The sequence below is a fragment of the Pleuronectes platessa genome, chromosome 1, assembly GCF_947347685.1.
Source record: "Pleuronectes platessa chromosome 1, fPlePla1.1, whole genome shotgun sequence".
In the NCBI taxonomy this organism is placed as follows: domain Eukaryota; kingdom Metazoa; phylum Chordata; class Actinopteri; order Pleuronectiformes; family Pleuronectidae; genus Pleuronectes; species Pleuronectes platessa.
Window position 1 is genome coordinate 18459025 of NC_070626.1, and position 16780 is coordinate 18475804.

General features: G+C 39.4%; 1 protein-coding gene across 3 annotated transcripts in view; it reads left to right on the top strand.

Annotated features, from left to right (window-relative positions):
• The first annotated feature begins 1109 nt into the window (after positions 1-1109).
• Positions 1110-16780, top strand: part of nfat5b (nuclear factor of activated T cells 5b) — a 32053-nt gene continuing 16382 nt past the window's right edge. Inside the window, exons 1-2 of one of the 3 annotated variants that reach the window (XM_053427386.1) lie at positions 1110-1351; positions 15305-15430. In XM_053427386.1, coding sequence (XP_053283361.1) covers positions 1273-1351; positions 15305-15430 — 205 coding nt within the window. In that variant the 5' untranslated portion in view covers positions 1110-1272. Of the gene's footprint in view, positions 1352-12604; positions 12710-15304; positions 15431-16780 lie in introns of those variants that run through there. The other 2 variants (XM_053427406.1, XM_053427396.1) reach the window with 2 other exon arrangements.

Here is a 16780-nt window from a genome sequence, read left to right on the forward strand (position 1 = left end):
TTGATGATCTGATGGGGTTTCATAAATACTGATGAGGAGGAACTTCAGTTCAAGACATAAGATCAGATAAAGAAGTGATTAAAGAAATGCTTCAACCAGTTTATTTTGAATGTGTTAATGTGAGAAAATATCACAATAAGAGGCATAAATATGGAATAACGGAATGTTTTGGGATATGTTGTACAGATAAAAATACATGTAATGTGCAAAAGGATACTGAGTAGATGCGCTATGAAAAACAATGCTACATTTGTTTTTACATTATGACTAGTTAGAGAGTCCGACTAGTGTTCCCACAGTGTCTTGAAAGCACTTTGTAACAATGTTAAGAACAGTGCTATATAAATAAAGTTTATTATCGTATTATAATATAGATAAAATAATCCTTTAAAAAGCAGCGATAATTACTCCCCCACACTGTCCAGCTTGCAATCAGTGATTTATTATGCTGCGATCTTTCGGTACTCGACCATCAGGCAGATATTTCTAATACTGAGAAGCCATCTTAAATAGTTACTGGCCTGTAAAAAACCTGTAAACCAAAAAAAAAAAAAAAAAAAAGGATTTCATATACAGTCGAAACTGCATATATACATCTATGACACGTAATAAAATAATCCTTTATCAGTCCTGCAAAAGGGAAAGTTGACATATTACATCAGCAAAGGAGTTGGTTTTCAATTTAAACATAATATGTACTGCAATTAAAAATAGAAGAATGAAGCACAGCATTAGAGCACAAATACTATAATAAAAATGTTTCAGATGACAAAAAAGTAAAAAAGTATAAATAAGACATTACGGAATTATCAAATTAGCCGGTAAACTAGATTAAAAGTGAATAATGAATAATTAAAGATAAAATGTCTAAGCACACCTATCAAATATCTTTAAGAAGCATTGGAAAAGCAGTTTTTTCACATGTGCTCATATACGATCCAGACCCGTCATCGTTGCATCGCTTTCTGCGTGTTGCGTCACGTGTGTGGGCGTGGCTCGCGGACGGGTCTCCTGCTGGCTTGCACATGCGCGGTGGGAGGAGCCAGGTGGGCGGGGTCCGGTCCGCTCAAGCTCTGAGTGACAGCGGCCGCAGTCGAGCAGGAATAAACAGAGAGAGAAGAGACACGAGAGAGAAGTGAGGCGACCGGAGGCTGTGTTAACTTTGTACCGTGACGGCGACACGCGCAGGGACCCCACCGCTCATCGCCAGCCAGTGTGTGTGCTGTGGTGCGACCGCTGGTGCCCGGTTCCCCCGCAGCGCGAAGGAGTGCGATGCCCTCTGACTTCACCTCGCTGCTCTTCAGCGGGGACCTCGAGCTGACTTCTCCCGGAGCCCTCCTCCACCTCCGAGGTAACCACCGCACCTCTCCCCCCGTCCGCTGCGTGGAAATGTGCGTTTAGCTCACTGCCTACCTGCCCTGTGTGGGTCTGTGTGTGTGTGTCTGTCTGTGTACCCCTGTACTTGTATCTTACTGAGAACCATTTTTAGCATAGACCCTACAGAGTGAGGACATTTTTGGAAAGTGAGGACTTTTCTTCAACGGTCCTCGCTTCTTCAAAGGGCTGTTTGGGGGTTAACACTTAGTTTTAGGGTTAGAATTAGGTTAGAGTGAGAGTGCATTTTGCCAATGAGTGTCCTCACTAAGATATAAGTACAAACGTGTTTGTGTTTATTCATTGCCCACCCCACGTCACTTTTCAATCTGTTCCCCATGTTGTAAAATGTTGTTTCCTGGAGCACGGCAAGGTGGTGTTTTTTGTCCCGCACACCGGTCGGACCAGTTTACTTTATCTCCTGCCAGCTAAAAAAAAAGAAGCAGTGCCGTACATTTTCTGTGGGCTGCTTAAGTCAAACGGTGCCCCCACCCCCCCCCCTGCAGTGGTGCTACTCTCTCTCTCTCTCTCCCCTACCATTAGCATAAACTGTAAAGTGTGCCAGTCTGGGTGTGGGAGCCTCATGCGGGTAGAGGAGTGACTGAAGCTGCTGTCAGACGTGCTCCAGGTCCTCTGTATTTTCTCCAGAAGAGTATGTAAACACAAATGTCCAAGTGAGACGCTCAGCAGTTTCTACGGACTTTATCCGCCTGAACTCTCCGAATAACGTCTGTAGATATCCAGGAGAATTCAATGTGTGAACACAGCAGAGGATGCCCCGCTGGATTCACCGCTAGGTTTCTAGCAAGCAACAGATGCAAAAACAGACTACAAGAAATCAAATGTCTCCCGGTAAAAAAGTGTTGACACACAGGTAGAAGACATCGACGAAGATGCCAAGAGAGTTTGTGGCAATAACAGCCGACAACAGTTAGGGGGTGCTGTGAACAACATCACGTGATGTACGTGATGTGGTTAATACATCACTTCCTGCCTCTGTCCGCTGCACCCGGCTGCTCCAACTCTCGCCTGAATAATGTGGAGGATTTGATGCTGTTGTGAACACGTCTGTGCAGAGAACCTCCCGCTGCGTTGTGCATGTGTGAGAGCCAGACTGCGAGTAAACTCCGCAGCCAATTTTCCGGATTTTCCCCGCGGGTCATATCTGCTCAGTCAGAACCGCAAAGTCTGGATAATGAAAAAAAACTACCAAATATCTAGCAGTGAGAATAGCCCTCAGTAGAGCACATACCACAGCAAAGGCCCAACAGTCCCCTTAAGTTCAGTCAAGCCAACAAATTTCACACACTCACTTAGATATCAGTTCCTCAAGAATGTAAAATAAAAATACATCCTGGATCTGTCCTCTGATCCAGAGACTGAATGTATCAATGGCTAACCTTTTGCCTCCTGTTCACTTCCAATCTATGCTAATCTAATCTAATGGTTATTATAACTGGTTAAATATTTGCCCTTTAATATATGGTTGTTTCAGAAGTGTGACCAACCAAGCATTGTGCTGAGATTAAATTGTTAAACTCTGGATAACTGAGCAGATTTCTCAGGGAAGAGACGTTCTCTCCCTTACCACTAGTTGTAATGACTCTTGACGGCAGAGATTCTACAATATTAGCCTTTGAGCTTTAGGCCAATTTAATGGAAGCGAATGGATTTTTCACTCAAAGCAGCTGAACATGTAAGTTTACTGTCAGAGGATCCTCTCATGATAAGGAAAGCCCTGATTATTCTACAAGAAAAGTGAAGATTGGAAAAATAGAGAAAGTGGCTTGTTGATCATGCTAAAGATCAGCCAGAACCCACTGAAGTAAAAACATAACTAATGTTGTTTTTATAATAGTCACTTTTGCATTGGTTAAGATTTTCACAATCCCTCATCAAGCAGTTAAATACCATTGAATCCCAGTAAATATAAAGCGAATAGATTACCTAACCAGTCGAGCACAATAGAACTAATTGTAAATGAAAAAGATAAAAGACTTTTCTCTGAGACCAGTTTGAATTTAACTCCCGATATTATTTACTGTTGTATTCAGATTCAGTTGACTTATATCTTACAATAATAAAATGTAATCATTAATGAGTAAGCAAAAATTCCTTTTGAGATCTGGACCAATGGTTACTTGTTCTATAGTCTACTTTATTTGCCTACTAATCACACTATTGTGAATGTGTGTCAAGATAGTTGACTTGGCTCTGTGTGAGAGGTGAACGTAGTTTTGCACCTTTTGACGAACCCCCCCCCCCCCTATAGTTTTGTTGCTTCACGGTTGAGATTCCTCAGCATTGACAAGTGATAGGGGGAGCCTGGATCAACATTTTTAGGAAACTCGTATTTGTAGCGTATGAGTAGTTCAGGGAATACCAAGGAAAAACCACACAGTAACAATAGCTCTCAGGATAGGAATGTAACTTTATGTGGTTGATAAAGAACAGCTGGTTCATTGATGTCATCAAACTTCTTCCCATCAGCTTTACTTCAACGGTGAAGAATGTTATGGCTTTTCCCATAAGTTCCGTCAAACCTGGTTAACAATTGTGCTAAGACGGTTTAAAAAAAAATGTTTTTATTGACACCCAACAAAGCCTGGTCAATCATTAACCCTCTGGCTGCTCCGTGTGTAAACCTGGGCTTAAATAGCACTGTATTAATATTGACTGCCGTGTTAAGCAAACTCAGCGGCATGTGCTCAAAAATACTTGAGTGCCTTGAAAGCTTGTTCTCGCTCTGATGATGAAAGAAAAAATACCGGACAGGGAAAACATCTGATAAAGTGTATTTTGTGTTCATGAATCATTTGTTGCATTGGGTTAGGTGTCTTCTCTAAAGAAATCGGTAGGTGGATGCAAAATTTTAACACAAAATAAAGCTTAAACTGTATCTGCTATTACTGTTTTTAAATTTTCATATAACTTTGTCATAATAGAGATAGTATTTTGTTGTCATCCAAATCAGTCTTTACCTTGTTGTCATCTGTTTAACATGGACCCCAACCTGTTCTGCATATTTTAGACAAGTTTTGCTGACGTGCTTCTGCTCAATTAGGACTTCATCATGTGAATAACTATTATTTTCCCCCAAGCTATAATGTGTTAAAACTCGCATGCACAGCCAGCCAACTCTGGATGCAACATTAATATGAGCTCTGTGAAAATGAGTTCTGTGAATCTCTATGTAGACAATAGTTCCAAATTCATTAGAGGTTTCTTAAAGGTTCGCTAAAGGCCGCCACTGTTCAAGCTGTTATGCTCAGGTTGGCCCTTCTGAAGAGGCGTATGTGGCTCTAACTTGTTTGTTTTTTTCACTACAACGTCCTTCTGAGGAACTCTGGAGTTGTACCTGTATTTTGACTGAAGTGGCGTTCGTAGTGTTGAATGGCCTTGGAAGTTCTTGTAAGGAGATATTTTTTATTAGATTTAATTAATGAGTTACACACAAAGACTGGTTGCTGTTGGTATATATAGACTTCTGTTACTGCACAGTTCACAGTGGAAGTTAACTGTTAACCTTTACTAAACTCATTCCATGCATCCAATAAAATAAATGATCCAGTCAACGGAGATTACTCAGATCCCTGAACGCGGTGTGACTTTCTTTCCTTATCATCTTTTTGATCCCTTTAACTAATCATTAATGCAAACCAAACTCCAGTAAAACTCTAATCAGGGTCAGGTCATAATGTCACCTCCTCTGGTATTTACTGCACACTTGTGACTATGTTTTGGCCACATCAAATCAATGTATGAGTGGTTTAACCTGTTAAAGACATACACGCTGTGTGTGCATGGCTGTGTTTGTGTATGTGTGTTTGATGAAGTCGTGAGCAATAACTCGGATTTTAAAATTGCAATTTGTTAAAACAAATCAAACACTCCTTAGTAAATATTTTTGCTTTGCACACAAAAGCTGTTGTCATCAATTTTGGGATCAGTGCAAAAACGGGTCAAATATCTGTCAAAGAAATATTGATGATATATCTGACAAAAGATATGAGTAATAAAAATTGTTTTAAAAGATCAGTGGAATATCAACAAAACATTCAAATAAAATTACAGTTAAATATATGAAAAATATAACCAAAATACAATTTCTATAAAAAATTCATACATATACAGTATATTGTGTTTCAGTATAGTATGTTTTTGATTTTGTCAGGTCTGACAGTTCATAGGGACATGTACTATTTAATGTACTTCTACAGCTTTCATGATGACAAGCAATGACGTCATCAAACTCGTGAAACCTCTAAAATATTACAATTATGTTTCGTTGACTTGCTGTTTTTGTGAGAAGAGGAGGGATGTTTCCTTGGCCTAGGCTAGGTACACTTATTTTCTGGGTAAATTAATGTGGAGCAGGGTGTCACTTAGAAAAACTACAGTGATGTGTACGAAATGGAGCAATATACTGAAGCTTCCAGTCAATGCTTGCAGCAGTATTTTGCTGAGCTGAATTTCTGCCTCTCCGTGTTTCTGTATCTCGTCTATAAAGATGAGTTAAGTTCAGCGTAGGATTTGTGTTGATGAAACTGTAGACCTTTTTGTCCTCATTTGCCAAAATTGAAAGATATCGATTAGTACATAACCTCTCGCTTGTTTAACGAAAGATGAATAGATTCCTGATGATTTGGTTTCCAGTCGTCTTGTGGAGGATTTCTCACAGTCGTCTGTGAAAAGCCGAAAGCACCTGTGAGATCTCACGTCTGCTCCTCTTTTTTTCTCTCCGGTGCGAAATGATTCTGAACTGAGAAATGAAATATGAAGTGAATTTATCATCTGTGAATTAGAAGCAAAAGCTCGGAACTAGTACCTAAACCATGATCCATTGATTTAATAAGGTTGATGTACGAGCAAGATTTTTTTGTGAAATTTATCATAAATGTTTACAGTAAAGTGAGACCACAGATGATACAAAGAATGCGCATAAACCAACAGTAAGACAAGAAAGCCTGTGTTTATATTACAGTGTGGAGTTTTACATGTACGCTGAAGCCTCAAACCAGAGCACCAGATCCATGTAATCCAATATAGAGGCCTTACAATAAACCCTCCCCAGGTGCAGCTTATCATATTTAGTTATAGTTGAGACTGTGCCAGAGAGCTGTTGATTCAAGTCTTTGTTCTTTTAGAAGGCTGAATATTGTGAAAGCATATTGTTTGATTTTGAAATACTAAAATAAGCTTTAAATTGCAACGGGTCGACCTTAGATGTCTGTCCGCTGCTGAGTGTCCACTCTCTCACCATCCTTCCGCTTCTACTATCAGACCTGACAAATTGGCTGCATTTTGTTGGTGATGTGTTGGTAATGAATTATGCTGTAATTGTCGTTGTTGTATGTAATTAGCTCATCTATCATCCTGCCATGTTGTCATTTTCTTCCAGCCTCATCATGGAGTGAATTTGTTGTTTGAAGAGATATCTTAAATACAGTGGTCTTGAAATATTTTAATTGAATTGCAGACATTGCAATCGTCACCACCAGACGCCCCCTGTGTATTTCTTCTCTTTGACTCAGGCTGCATCTTAGTAAGTGATACATCTGGTTGCTGCTATTGTTGTTCTAACATTTTTCCAGATCAAGTTTTTGGACTAAGGGTTTGGGAAGCTTTTCCCTTAGTTTGTTTTGGGGTAGATCCAAAATTTAGTAATTGTAGAAACCTTTACATGTCTGTTTCACTTTTCCATTTGAGTCCCAAAACCCTGCTCCCTCACTCAAGTGGGTCCGGTCTTTCTCCGGACTTTGCCTTTCGCATATGAAGAACGCAGCAGGAGATTTGTGCTTTCATAACAACAGGAAAATGTCTGGCGCTTTCGGGTGAGGTGTGGCTCAGTATGCATGATACAGGAGATCAACACCAACCAACTGCGCTTATTTTACCAAAAGCTGTTGAATCTCGTTGTCTTTCCAAGTTGACATCTTCTTCGGTGTCTTCTGCACATATGGCTCCTCTTTTTCATCCTGAGATATCTTAATTCTTTCTGTTTTTTTTGTTTTTTGTTTTGCTTCTGTCGCACGTTACAAACGTCAACAACTCCCTTGCTATGAAGCTAGCTAATTTTCATTTAACACAGCCTGTCCCATCACAAAGTTTCCTTATAGAGGCGGATACAGAGACGTAGTTTATGACCTCCAGAAACGCTGAATTCCTTTGGCATAACGTAAACAAAGAATCCATCCTCCAGTCTCAGGTTGGGGTATCTCAATATCCTGTGTTTTAAGTCCTTTATTCTGAGTCATTTTCTACTTCCTTGGCAGACTGGCATGGCGGGACAGAACAGCAGGACTGGACAGGCAGATTTCCTCCTGCATCCTGTCATTGTTAGTATTTTCTTTGCTTACTTGACTTAATTCACACTCGTGGGTTTGGACGCCAAGTGTGATGTCTGGTAAGGCCAAGGCCACCAGAAAACTAATTGTAGCAGAGGAATTCTGAGTGTTGAAAGAAGAAGTAACGTCTTTGTCTGTTCCTTGAGATAATAACTTTTGTCAGTGTGATACTATTTTGTTTAGTGTGGTGAGCTGGCATTGAAGGGACGACAAACCAACTGGTTATTGTACCCACAAACAAAACTTGTATCTGTACAGAGGATAAGCGTCATAAATCATTTGTAGACCATCAGTGAATTTAATGGTTATATACAGATTTCGTACTTTTGCGTCCCCCACTGGGGTTTTAAAAATGATGTTGTGACAGCAGTGACAAAACGGCTGAAATCAGCACGTAGACTGCGCCAGTTCTCACCACAAGACTGAAACAAAACATCACAATAGTTTGAATATAATGTGACACAAGATTGTGTTCTTCCCTTTTTTTTTCTTCTTTTTTTTAATGATACCGGACCTAGGATAAAAGTACAAGTGAAGCCTCTGACAACATATGTCACATGTCCTTTGTGCTAGGTTTTGACAATGTAAGTATAAGGAGTGGTTTGGGTCAGCTCTGTAGATTTTTAAATGAACATTTTGATAACCCCTTTTGCATGCAGTCCAGACCTAGGTAGGACTTATTACAGGGTTGTTGCATTAGACTCAATAAGTTAGAGGTTCTTAAAAAAATGGTAACTAAAAAGGCTCTAAAGCCAGTTAACCGTAATGCTTGTTTATCATGAAACCTTTAAAATATGTAGGAGCTGATGACTTACCTCCTGACTGCATTATAGACATTTTAACCTTTTTTTGTCCTTTTATAGTTTCATTAAAAAAACAAAGGTCACGTTAACATCTAGCCCCCACAGACATTTTAGTGTGTTGCAGCATGACAAGTCAAGGTGAACTTGGCTTCAACTGAGTAACTTTACATACATTTTATGCAAATTATTCTTGTCACCTTTGTCCTATTTTTGTTCTGGTTTTCAAAGTCACATTGAATTTCTTGCCCTAATTGTATTCACACAGGTTATTCACAGTCTATTTTTTTACCTCTACTTTTTTGGAATATATCTAAATCACATTTTTCTTGAAAGACAGATACTTAAATTCATGGACAATTATAAATAATTTAATAATAATTTGATGAACTTAAGTCATCGTCTCAGTGAAAATTGCATTATTTTGTATTATGTCAGTATTTTTTTGTCATGTTTGGTCTCCTTCTTGTATCTTCTTCATGTCTAAGTTTGGCAAAGATGGAGTTTTTCTTTAATTTGCTGAGTAAAGCTGAAGTGACAGTGCTCTTCTGTTACCACAAACCACAGCCTACTGCAATAGAAATATGACTTTATTCAAGAGAAACGCCAGAGCAACTTTATTTGGTTTCATGGTGGTTGTTTTCGCTGAATCTTGATCAGTCTTTTCCTCAGTTTGCTGTGGTTTTGCTTGATTAGACTTCACACCAAATCTTCTTAATTAATTAATAACTTGAGGTGCAGGCTCAGTCGTAAGAACAGATTGTCATAAATGTGGAAAATGGCAAGTCTTAGAAGCGAGGGCAGAAAGTTTGTACAGTATGAAAAAGTGCTAAAAGCCTGAAGAGACCTACTGATAACTTTTTGTTTAGGACAGTGATTGTTATGAAATGGCTTCTCAGTTTTCTCAATTTTGCCGTTAGGTTTCCAGTCATACATTCTTACTCTTTGTTGTTCAAGTGTGAATCTCTGACGCCTCAAGACTCAAACATAATTTCCAAGCGCTGACACAGTTTCAGCCCTTTTATCTGTTTATTATCAGCAGATTCCATCAGAAGCAAGTCCGCAAGGTTCAAAACACAAGCGAATTTTTCGTGTTTTTTTTATGTTGACTGTGATTGTATAAACAAAGAGTATTTGAGTTTTCATCTTGGATCACACACACAGAAGATTTTGTTTTTAAAGGAACAGTTCAACATTTTAGAAAAAGCATGCTGATTCGCCCTCTGGTGAATAACTACTGTCAACTGCTTGTTAGCTTAGCTTAGCATGAAAACGGGAAAAGACTAGCCAATAAATAGAAATGGCAGTAATCCATTTAGAATGACTAAAAACTGACGTGAAAGTGGTAGTAAGAGGAATCTACTTTAGTCTTTAGTTAATAACCATGTTTTTCCCAAATGTTGAAGTATTCCTTGAACTAGCTCTATCTGTAATATAATATAAAGTGTTTTACAGCATCGGTCTTACCTTTGCTATTTGTTGGCCTATTTATCTGAACATTTTCACATAAAGACTAAAACTGCACGGTTATTAATTTATTATGGACCTAACCTGGGTCAAATCTGGATAATCGGATATGGATTTCACCCACACAGGTTTGCCTTTCACACATGCACAACGCAGCGGGAGGTTCTCTGCACAGCACAATAACTCATTAACGGACATTTGCGCTCATTTTATATTTATTTTGTTTGGTATAATGTATATGGCATTTTAATCTCTCGTTGGTTGGGTCAAATGGTCGGTGTGACATTGAAATGAAAACTAATAACTTACCCATTCACTGTTTTGCATACTCTGGTTAGCTCATGAATTCAGTGTTTATGATTCCTTTCCTGGTTCAGACACTGGTAACAAGGCGGCTTGCTGATGTCTCACCACTGGTGAATGTCAGGCGTTGCTAAAGGCTTTTCCTGTTGCCTCAGCGCGGTCTTTCTGTGACCACGACAGAACTGTTGGCACACCAATCTATTAGCCTGTAATAAGTGGTTTATTTTTGTGCGTTTCTGGTGATTCACAGGAAAATTGTCCATCACTTCTCGTCACCAGTTAGGTCTGACTTCACTACAAGTATGAGCAGGAGTTGAGTCCATATTCCAGAGAAATTGTCAATTTGTATAATAAGTGTACGTGTGTGAGATAGTGTGTGTTATCATCTGTTAATAGTTTGGGCTCCTCTGCTCTCTGAAGTCACACATTCTGGTTAAACTCAGTGTCTTTTTTTTCTTTTGAATCTACAGAGTTAAAGGTAGATAATGTTCTTGTTGTTTACCGGCCCAAATACCCCACTCTATAACACTGACTCTGTGAGGATTATTATATTTGTATATAAAATGTGACTAACCACCCACTTTGTTTTCTAAATCCTGACTTGTAGCCGGGTGGTTTGGCCCTCACAGCAGCCTCAGTGGTCTGTTTTGTCAAGTCAGGATTGTGTTGGGTGTTTGTTGAAAGCAAGTAATGTAAACTGAAGCCTGGAGGTCGTTCCTGGTCACCTCAGGATTAGCGGGACTGAAAAGAGCTACATGCCACAAACTCTGAGCCTGCTGGGTCACAAACAGATGAATTGTCCCGTTCTTAAGCCTGATTGACTTTAACTTTTTTTCCACTTTGTATAGCAGCAATTAACCATATGATCCTGTTTCTATGAGCATTAGCATTCATGTAATCTCGATAATTCGGCAGGTACAGGTGCAGCACACAAGCAGAATATCTATGGTTCCACACATCTTATCTGACGTGTTGTGGCACTCATTCAGGTGAAGAGTTTGTCCCGTAGAGTGCCATGCTCCTTCCTGAATGAAATGCCTGGTTAAGTACAGTGATAATACCTGCCTTTTATAATGGTTGCTATTGTGCAATAAGCACTGTAAGCCTTGTCTATCAACATATTTGACTCATCATGTGTCATGCAATCATGACAATACAATGACATTACTGATGGGCTCTGTAATCGGAAATGATACTTTTGTTACCTGAATTTAACAAGTAGGTGATATTATATTACTCTTTTGATTTCGATAATATACAGTGCAAGCTGAGGAAACATGGTGAACACTGTATATTATTTAGATTCTGACTTTTCTGCCATCAGCCTTTATTATCTGCTTCTTAATGCTCACCTTAGATAATATGACTTAAATATGACACATAACTTATGTCCAAATAATGTAAGAGTCATGAATGACTCATCATTATGAAATGCATTCATCAGTCTACAACATATCAATAAATCATTGGGTTACAGGAATGACAGAGGTATTTTTAGGTTCATATATTAGTATGAACACAATTAGCAACAGTTGAAGCATTCAAATAGAGAACTGTGTTGAATGCTTCTGGTTTTCACAGCTGAACCTGCTGCCAGCTGCATTAATGAATGTGTTGATGAATTTATAACTTGTGACCTGATTATTTACCATTATTAGTTGTTTAATATTAAACAGTAACTTTTTTTATTTGAAAAACAAATGCATTAACTATAAGTTAATGAGTCATGAATGATGAACTCATGTTGTAAAAGGGAAATATAGTTTTATGAGTGAATGGTAACATTTTACATATTCAGATTTGTTTCCACAGTTCTTCATTTAAAGGGGGAAATAAAGCTGTCTTTTTCTCTCATTTTCTCCACATTGTCTCACAAGAGACGCAGACGCCTAAAAGACTTGTCCCCTGATCTGTGTTGCTATGGAGTCCCTGGCAGCCTTCGTGTAGGCTTGGCTGTAAACATTTCAGGGTTGTTGTACATGGTTTGCTGCAGGTGCCGGCCCTTTCGCTGTTTTTCTTTCCTTCTTATGCTTGAATTAAACTCCAAATGTTCTGACACGGTGCAGCTAATCTCGTCCATCGCTTTTTGCAGAGCAGTATTCCGCGCATTTCAACAAATCCACCTCGTGAAATGTTTCAACTGAAGTGGGCTTATTCTACTGCTTCATTTCTGCTTGGCAAGATTCCACACGACAATACCTCTAACCTGTTGGGCAAGTTGAAGTACAGAAAAGGGTCTGGGCGCACAGTAAACAAGGCGAGGAGCGGGAGGGAAGGTGGAGGAGGGGGACAGAAAGGGAGTTAAATCAGTCACTCAGCCAAAAAAACCAGTGCCACGCCCCAGGTGCCAGGGCTAGTAAGAACAGCAACAGGAATGTGAGGGAAATGAATGGGAGTGTAAGTCCTGCCACACACATGGTGAGTGCTTTCTTTTTTCACCTTTAGTCTGCGCTATTTACCATATAAACAAATGATGAGGTACATTGAGGGTCTGAGGAGATAAAATGTTGTTTCCTGAGGTTTCTAATTTTATGCAGGATTTCTGACGTTACTTGTAACTGTAGCTGGTTCAATGTTAATCCATCTGTTTACATTGAATGTGAGTGGATTTAGCTAACTTTGTGAAACTGCTAATGAGGTTGATTTGTATGAAAATGTATTATTAGCAGGTGGAGACCTGATCAACACAGACCACGTTATAAAGGCGTCTGTAAGCGTGAATGATTTGGGTCGAGTCTCATCTGTAATGACAATGATCACAGACAGGACTGAAAAGGAAAGGTTCACTCGATGTTCTGCACAACTTGAGTGCACTTGGAAGATAAACACAAAACATCACGTGGTGTGTGTGAGTCAGGATGGTATATTTCCCAGCTAATGGGTCTGGTCATTTTTTTTTTTTTTTTTCTCCCATGTGAAAGGGACAGTGTTTTGTCACGTGTAAATAAATTGCACTCTGTCTGCTTAAGGGGAAACAAATATGCAGCAAAATAAGATTTTTTTTATTTTTTAAAGACGTCAAGGGACTGTGGAAACACTTTGAACAGGCCAGCCAGTGATTCAGGACCCACTGCTCTGAGAGTAGAGTACATATTTTCTGTCTGTGCGGTTGGCAATCTGTTTACTGGAAGGGCTGTGCTCGGAGCACATGTTGCTGCATGTGCAGTCAGTCAGGGAGCCCTGAGAAGACTGAAGAGCTGAAGTGTAAATGCAGGGGCAGAGAAAGTGTTTTTGTGGAGCCGGTGGTGAAGGGGGCGTTTGCGTGCGAACGCATGCATGTGTGTCTGTGATTTTGTTTGGAGGACCAGCAAAACCACACTAGAATCCTGTGTGTGTATATGTGTGGTTCAGTGTGAGTTATACGAGTATGAGTTTGCTGCCCAGATTTAAGCTCCCTTTCTGGGAACCAGCATTCCCTGCTCTTCTAAAGCGAGCTGTAAGAGACTGGAGGGCTTTGGGAATGAAGAGGCATGGGCTGGTTTCAGTATGTCCCAGGTTTGTCTATTGTACACAGTGAGTGGTAACAATGGGAGGGTTAAGTATCTGATATACACACCAAACCCCGGGACTCAGCTGCAAGTAATTAAAGCTGGCAGTTGGCAGAGAAGAGAGTCAGGCGACTGTAATGGCCGCTCGAAGTTCATACCATAATATTTGGATGATGAATCAGGCTGCTAGTAAAAGTGTTGTCATGCTGTTGACCCAAGGCTTTCTCCCCTCACCATGTCCTGTCAGCCCGAGGGAGGCACAGAGAGGAGAGAAAAAGGCTTTGTACAACCCTGCTGCCTGTTTGTAATGGGATCGGCTGTTTATTTGGTGTGCTGCAGCTTTTGACCTCATTAGTCCCCATCTGGTTTGTTCCTCCGCACGGTGTATATCTAGAGCCAGCGCTCCCATTTTAGCATTAACCTTGTGGATAATATTGAGAGATGGCATTCATGGGACAGTGGATGTTACATTTGATTTACTGTTTTACTTCAATCTCCAAGATATTGAACTAATCCATAAAGAGAAGATGTAGCTTGGATATTAGGTTTGCTAAGGTATACAAAAACACCATATATAGGGCTGGAAGTATTTTTTGATTAATCAAGTAATTATTTGGTTTTATTTTGAAAACATAATAAATACATACGGTAAATTAATACAATGTTCATCTCATTGTCTCCGTAAGCCCAGATATGCTCAATTTACAATTATAAATACAAATAAAATTAAGAGAAACTGAAAAATAACTTTAACTATTTATCTATCCGTCCGTCAATTCATCCATTCTGCTTTCCTTTGCCATCCCAGCTGACATTCTCTGAAAGGCGGGTTACAAAGGGCCAACATACACAGACAACAACCATTTAAAACCAGATACACAATGGGTTGGGTTGCATTGTGGGTAATGTATCCACTAGGTTTTGACAAGCATGAAGAAAATAAGCAATAAAAAAGATGACACTCCTGATCCTGCTCCATTTTGACTTTTTTCATTAAGTTAAAAGTTCTGATTAGTTCACTTGACATTTCTTCCCACTTAAATATCAAGTTAATTATGCTCTGGGCTTTTGTTTATTATCAATCTTGGTGACAACAGGCATTGTGTGGCGTGATAGTTGCATACCGGCAGTCGGATACAGAGTTTGGCAGTAGTGTTGTGTTGTGGAAGCTCATTTGGCATCATGCTGATATTATTATGCATTGTTCCCAAAGTAATAGTGCTGTAGTGTGAGCATCTCCTTATCATTTATCAGGTTGTTGGTATTTTCTTGCATTTCCGCAAGAGTTGTGATTGTTGTACAGTCGTCTACTGCATCAGTGTTAAACTGAATGACATAGAGAAATGGAATTTGAGGAATGCATTGTACAGAGTAACGAGTCGTCTTAGTTCTCAACTTTCATGTCAGCAAATTTGTAATTAAAGTGACACATTTAAATTATCAGTTCCATTTTACTCACTGTTGAGTTCTTGTTAAAATGTCACATTGATTTAACTTCGATCTGTTCTCCCTCCTCTCTCTATAGAATCGGTGTGTGATCTTCTACCCATAGAGCTGCAGTTGCCTTCCTACACTCAGCAGAACCCAAAAGTCATGAGTCAAAAGAGTGGCGGAGAGGCAGGGCCTCCTCCTTCTGCTACTGTAGCATCAGGTAGGATCCTGCTCCTCTTTTTCTTATTTCTCATCTGTGAGCAGGCCTGATCACGCCCCACCCCAAAACACTGTGTACCTGTAGGCAAACAAACCCCTGCATATGACGGGAAGCCAGTGAGACAACCCGCTTCTTACTCTGTGATCCTCACGTTTTGGTCCACATAAAATATAAAGAAACATGTGAGAAGGGAATTATATCATTGGAGTGGAATCAACAGAACATGTCTGCTGTATGTGCCTTCCACACACAATATTTGGTTGAAAGGATTGTTGGGATTTCCTAAATGTTGTAGTCTATTGCAGCAACTCTGTTTTGAAATGTTGGTCACATACAACAGGTTCACAGTAATTAAAGCCCTCTGTGAATTTTCCATTTTTTTAAAATGTTGCAGGATCGACGGCACGCATGCAATGTAAGAGTAAATGATGCAAGAGCCTGGCAAAGCTTATTTGAGTTTGCATCCTCAGCACTGAATAGTTGATTGGTTAAATAGTTTTGTCTCTTTTGTTTAAGCAAGTTAGAAGTTTTAAATGGCTGTTATGTATTTTGCACTTCCAATTCAGAGCTATATTGTTCATAGTGGAAAGTGAAAATGCAAGAGAAACAAAATAGTCCAGAAATAAGATATAGAACCCCATCCAACACCCAGTGAAAAGTGGTGGCAAGTGGGACCAAGTACAATGCAAGTGTCTTTTGGCAGCAGAAAGCGAGTGATCAACAAAAACCTGGTCCAAAGTCAATTGTGTCATGTTTCCCTGTTATTTAAGAGCACATTACAGATACAATAGTATACACCCACATAGACGGGTGTACAATGATACTAATGACTAAAATACAAATTTTCTAAATAAAATGTCCTGTAACTCTTGTTACTAATATGTTGCTATTATGCATTGTTGTAGTCAAATACAAAACATTCCCCTGAGTGGCAACTGATAAATAATTAAAGACAGAATATGATGAATAATTGGCAGTGATACAACAACAGCTAGATTACACAACCGAGCATAAAGACTGACTCTGGTCTCACAAACGCCAGGTTTACTGTGTGTCAACTGATTTTATTGAAATTGTCTTTGCAGTTGTATTTGCAATTATGGCACGTGACTGACTTGATAACAACTTGACATTTGGTAGGATACTATTCAAATAAAAGAAACTGTGTTTTCTGATTCAATTTATCATGTTACCACACAGCAAACCTGGGGCCAGGCTATATTCAGTGTACAAATACTGTACACCTGACACAGTAAGTGTAAGGGAGAGATTGTTGTTGTAGCATGTTTTTTTATTGGCCCAGGTCACACTACCAGTAAACAGGATGTAATTTCCCATTTAAAAAAGTAC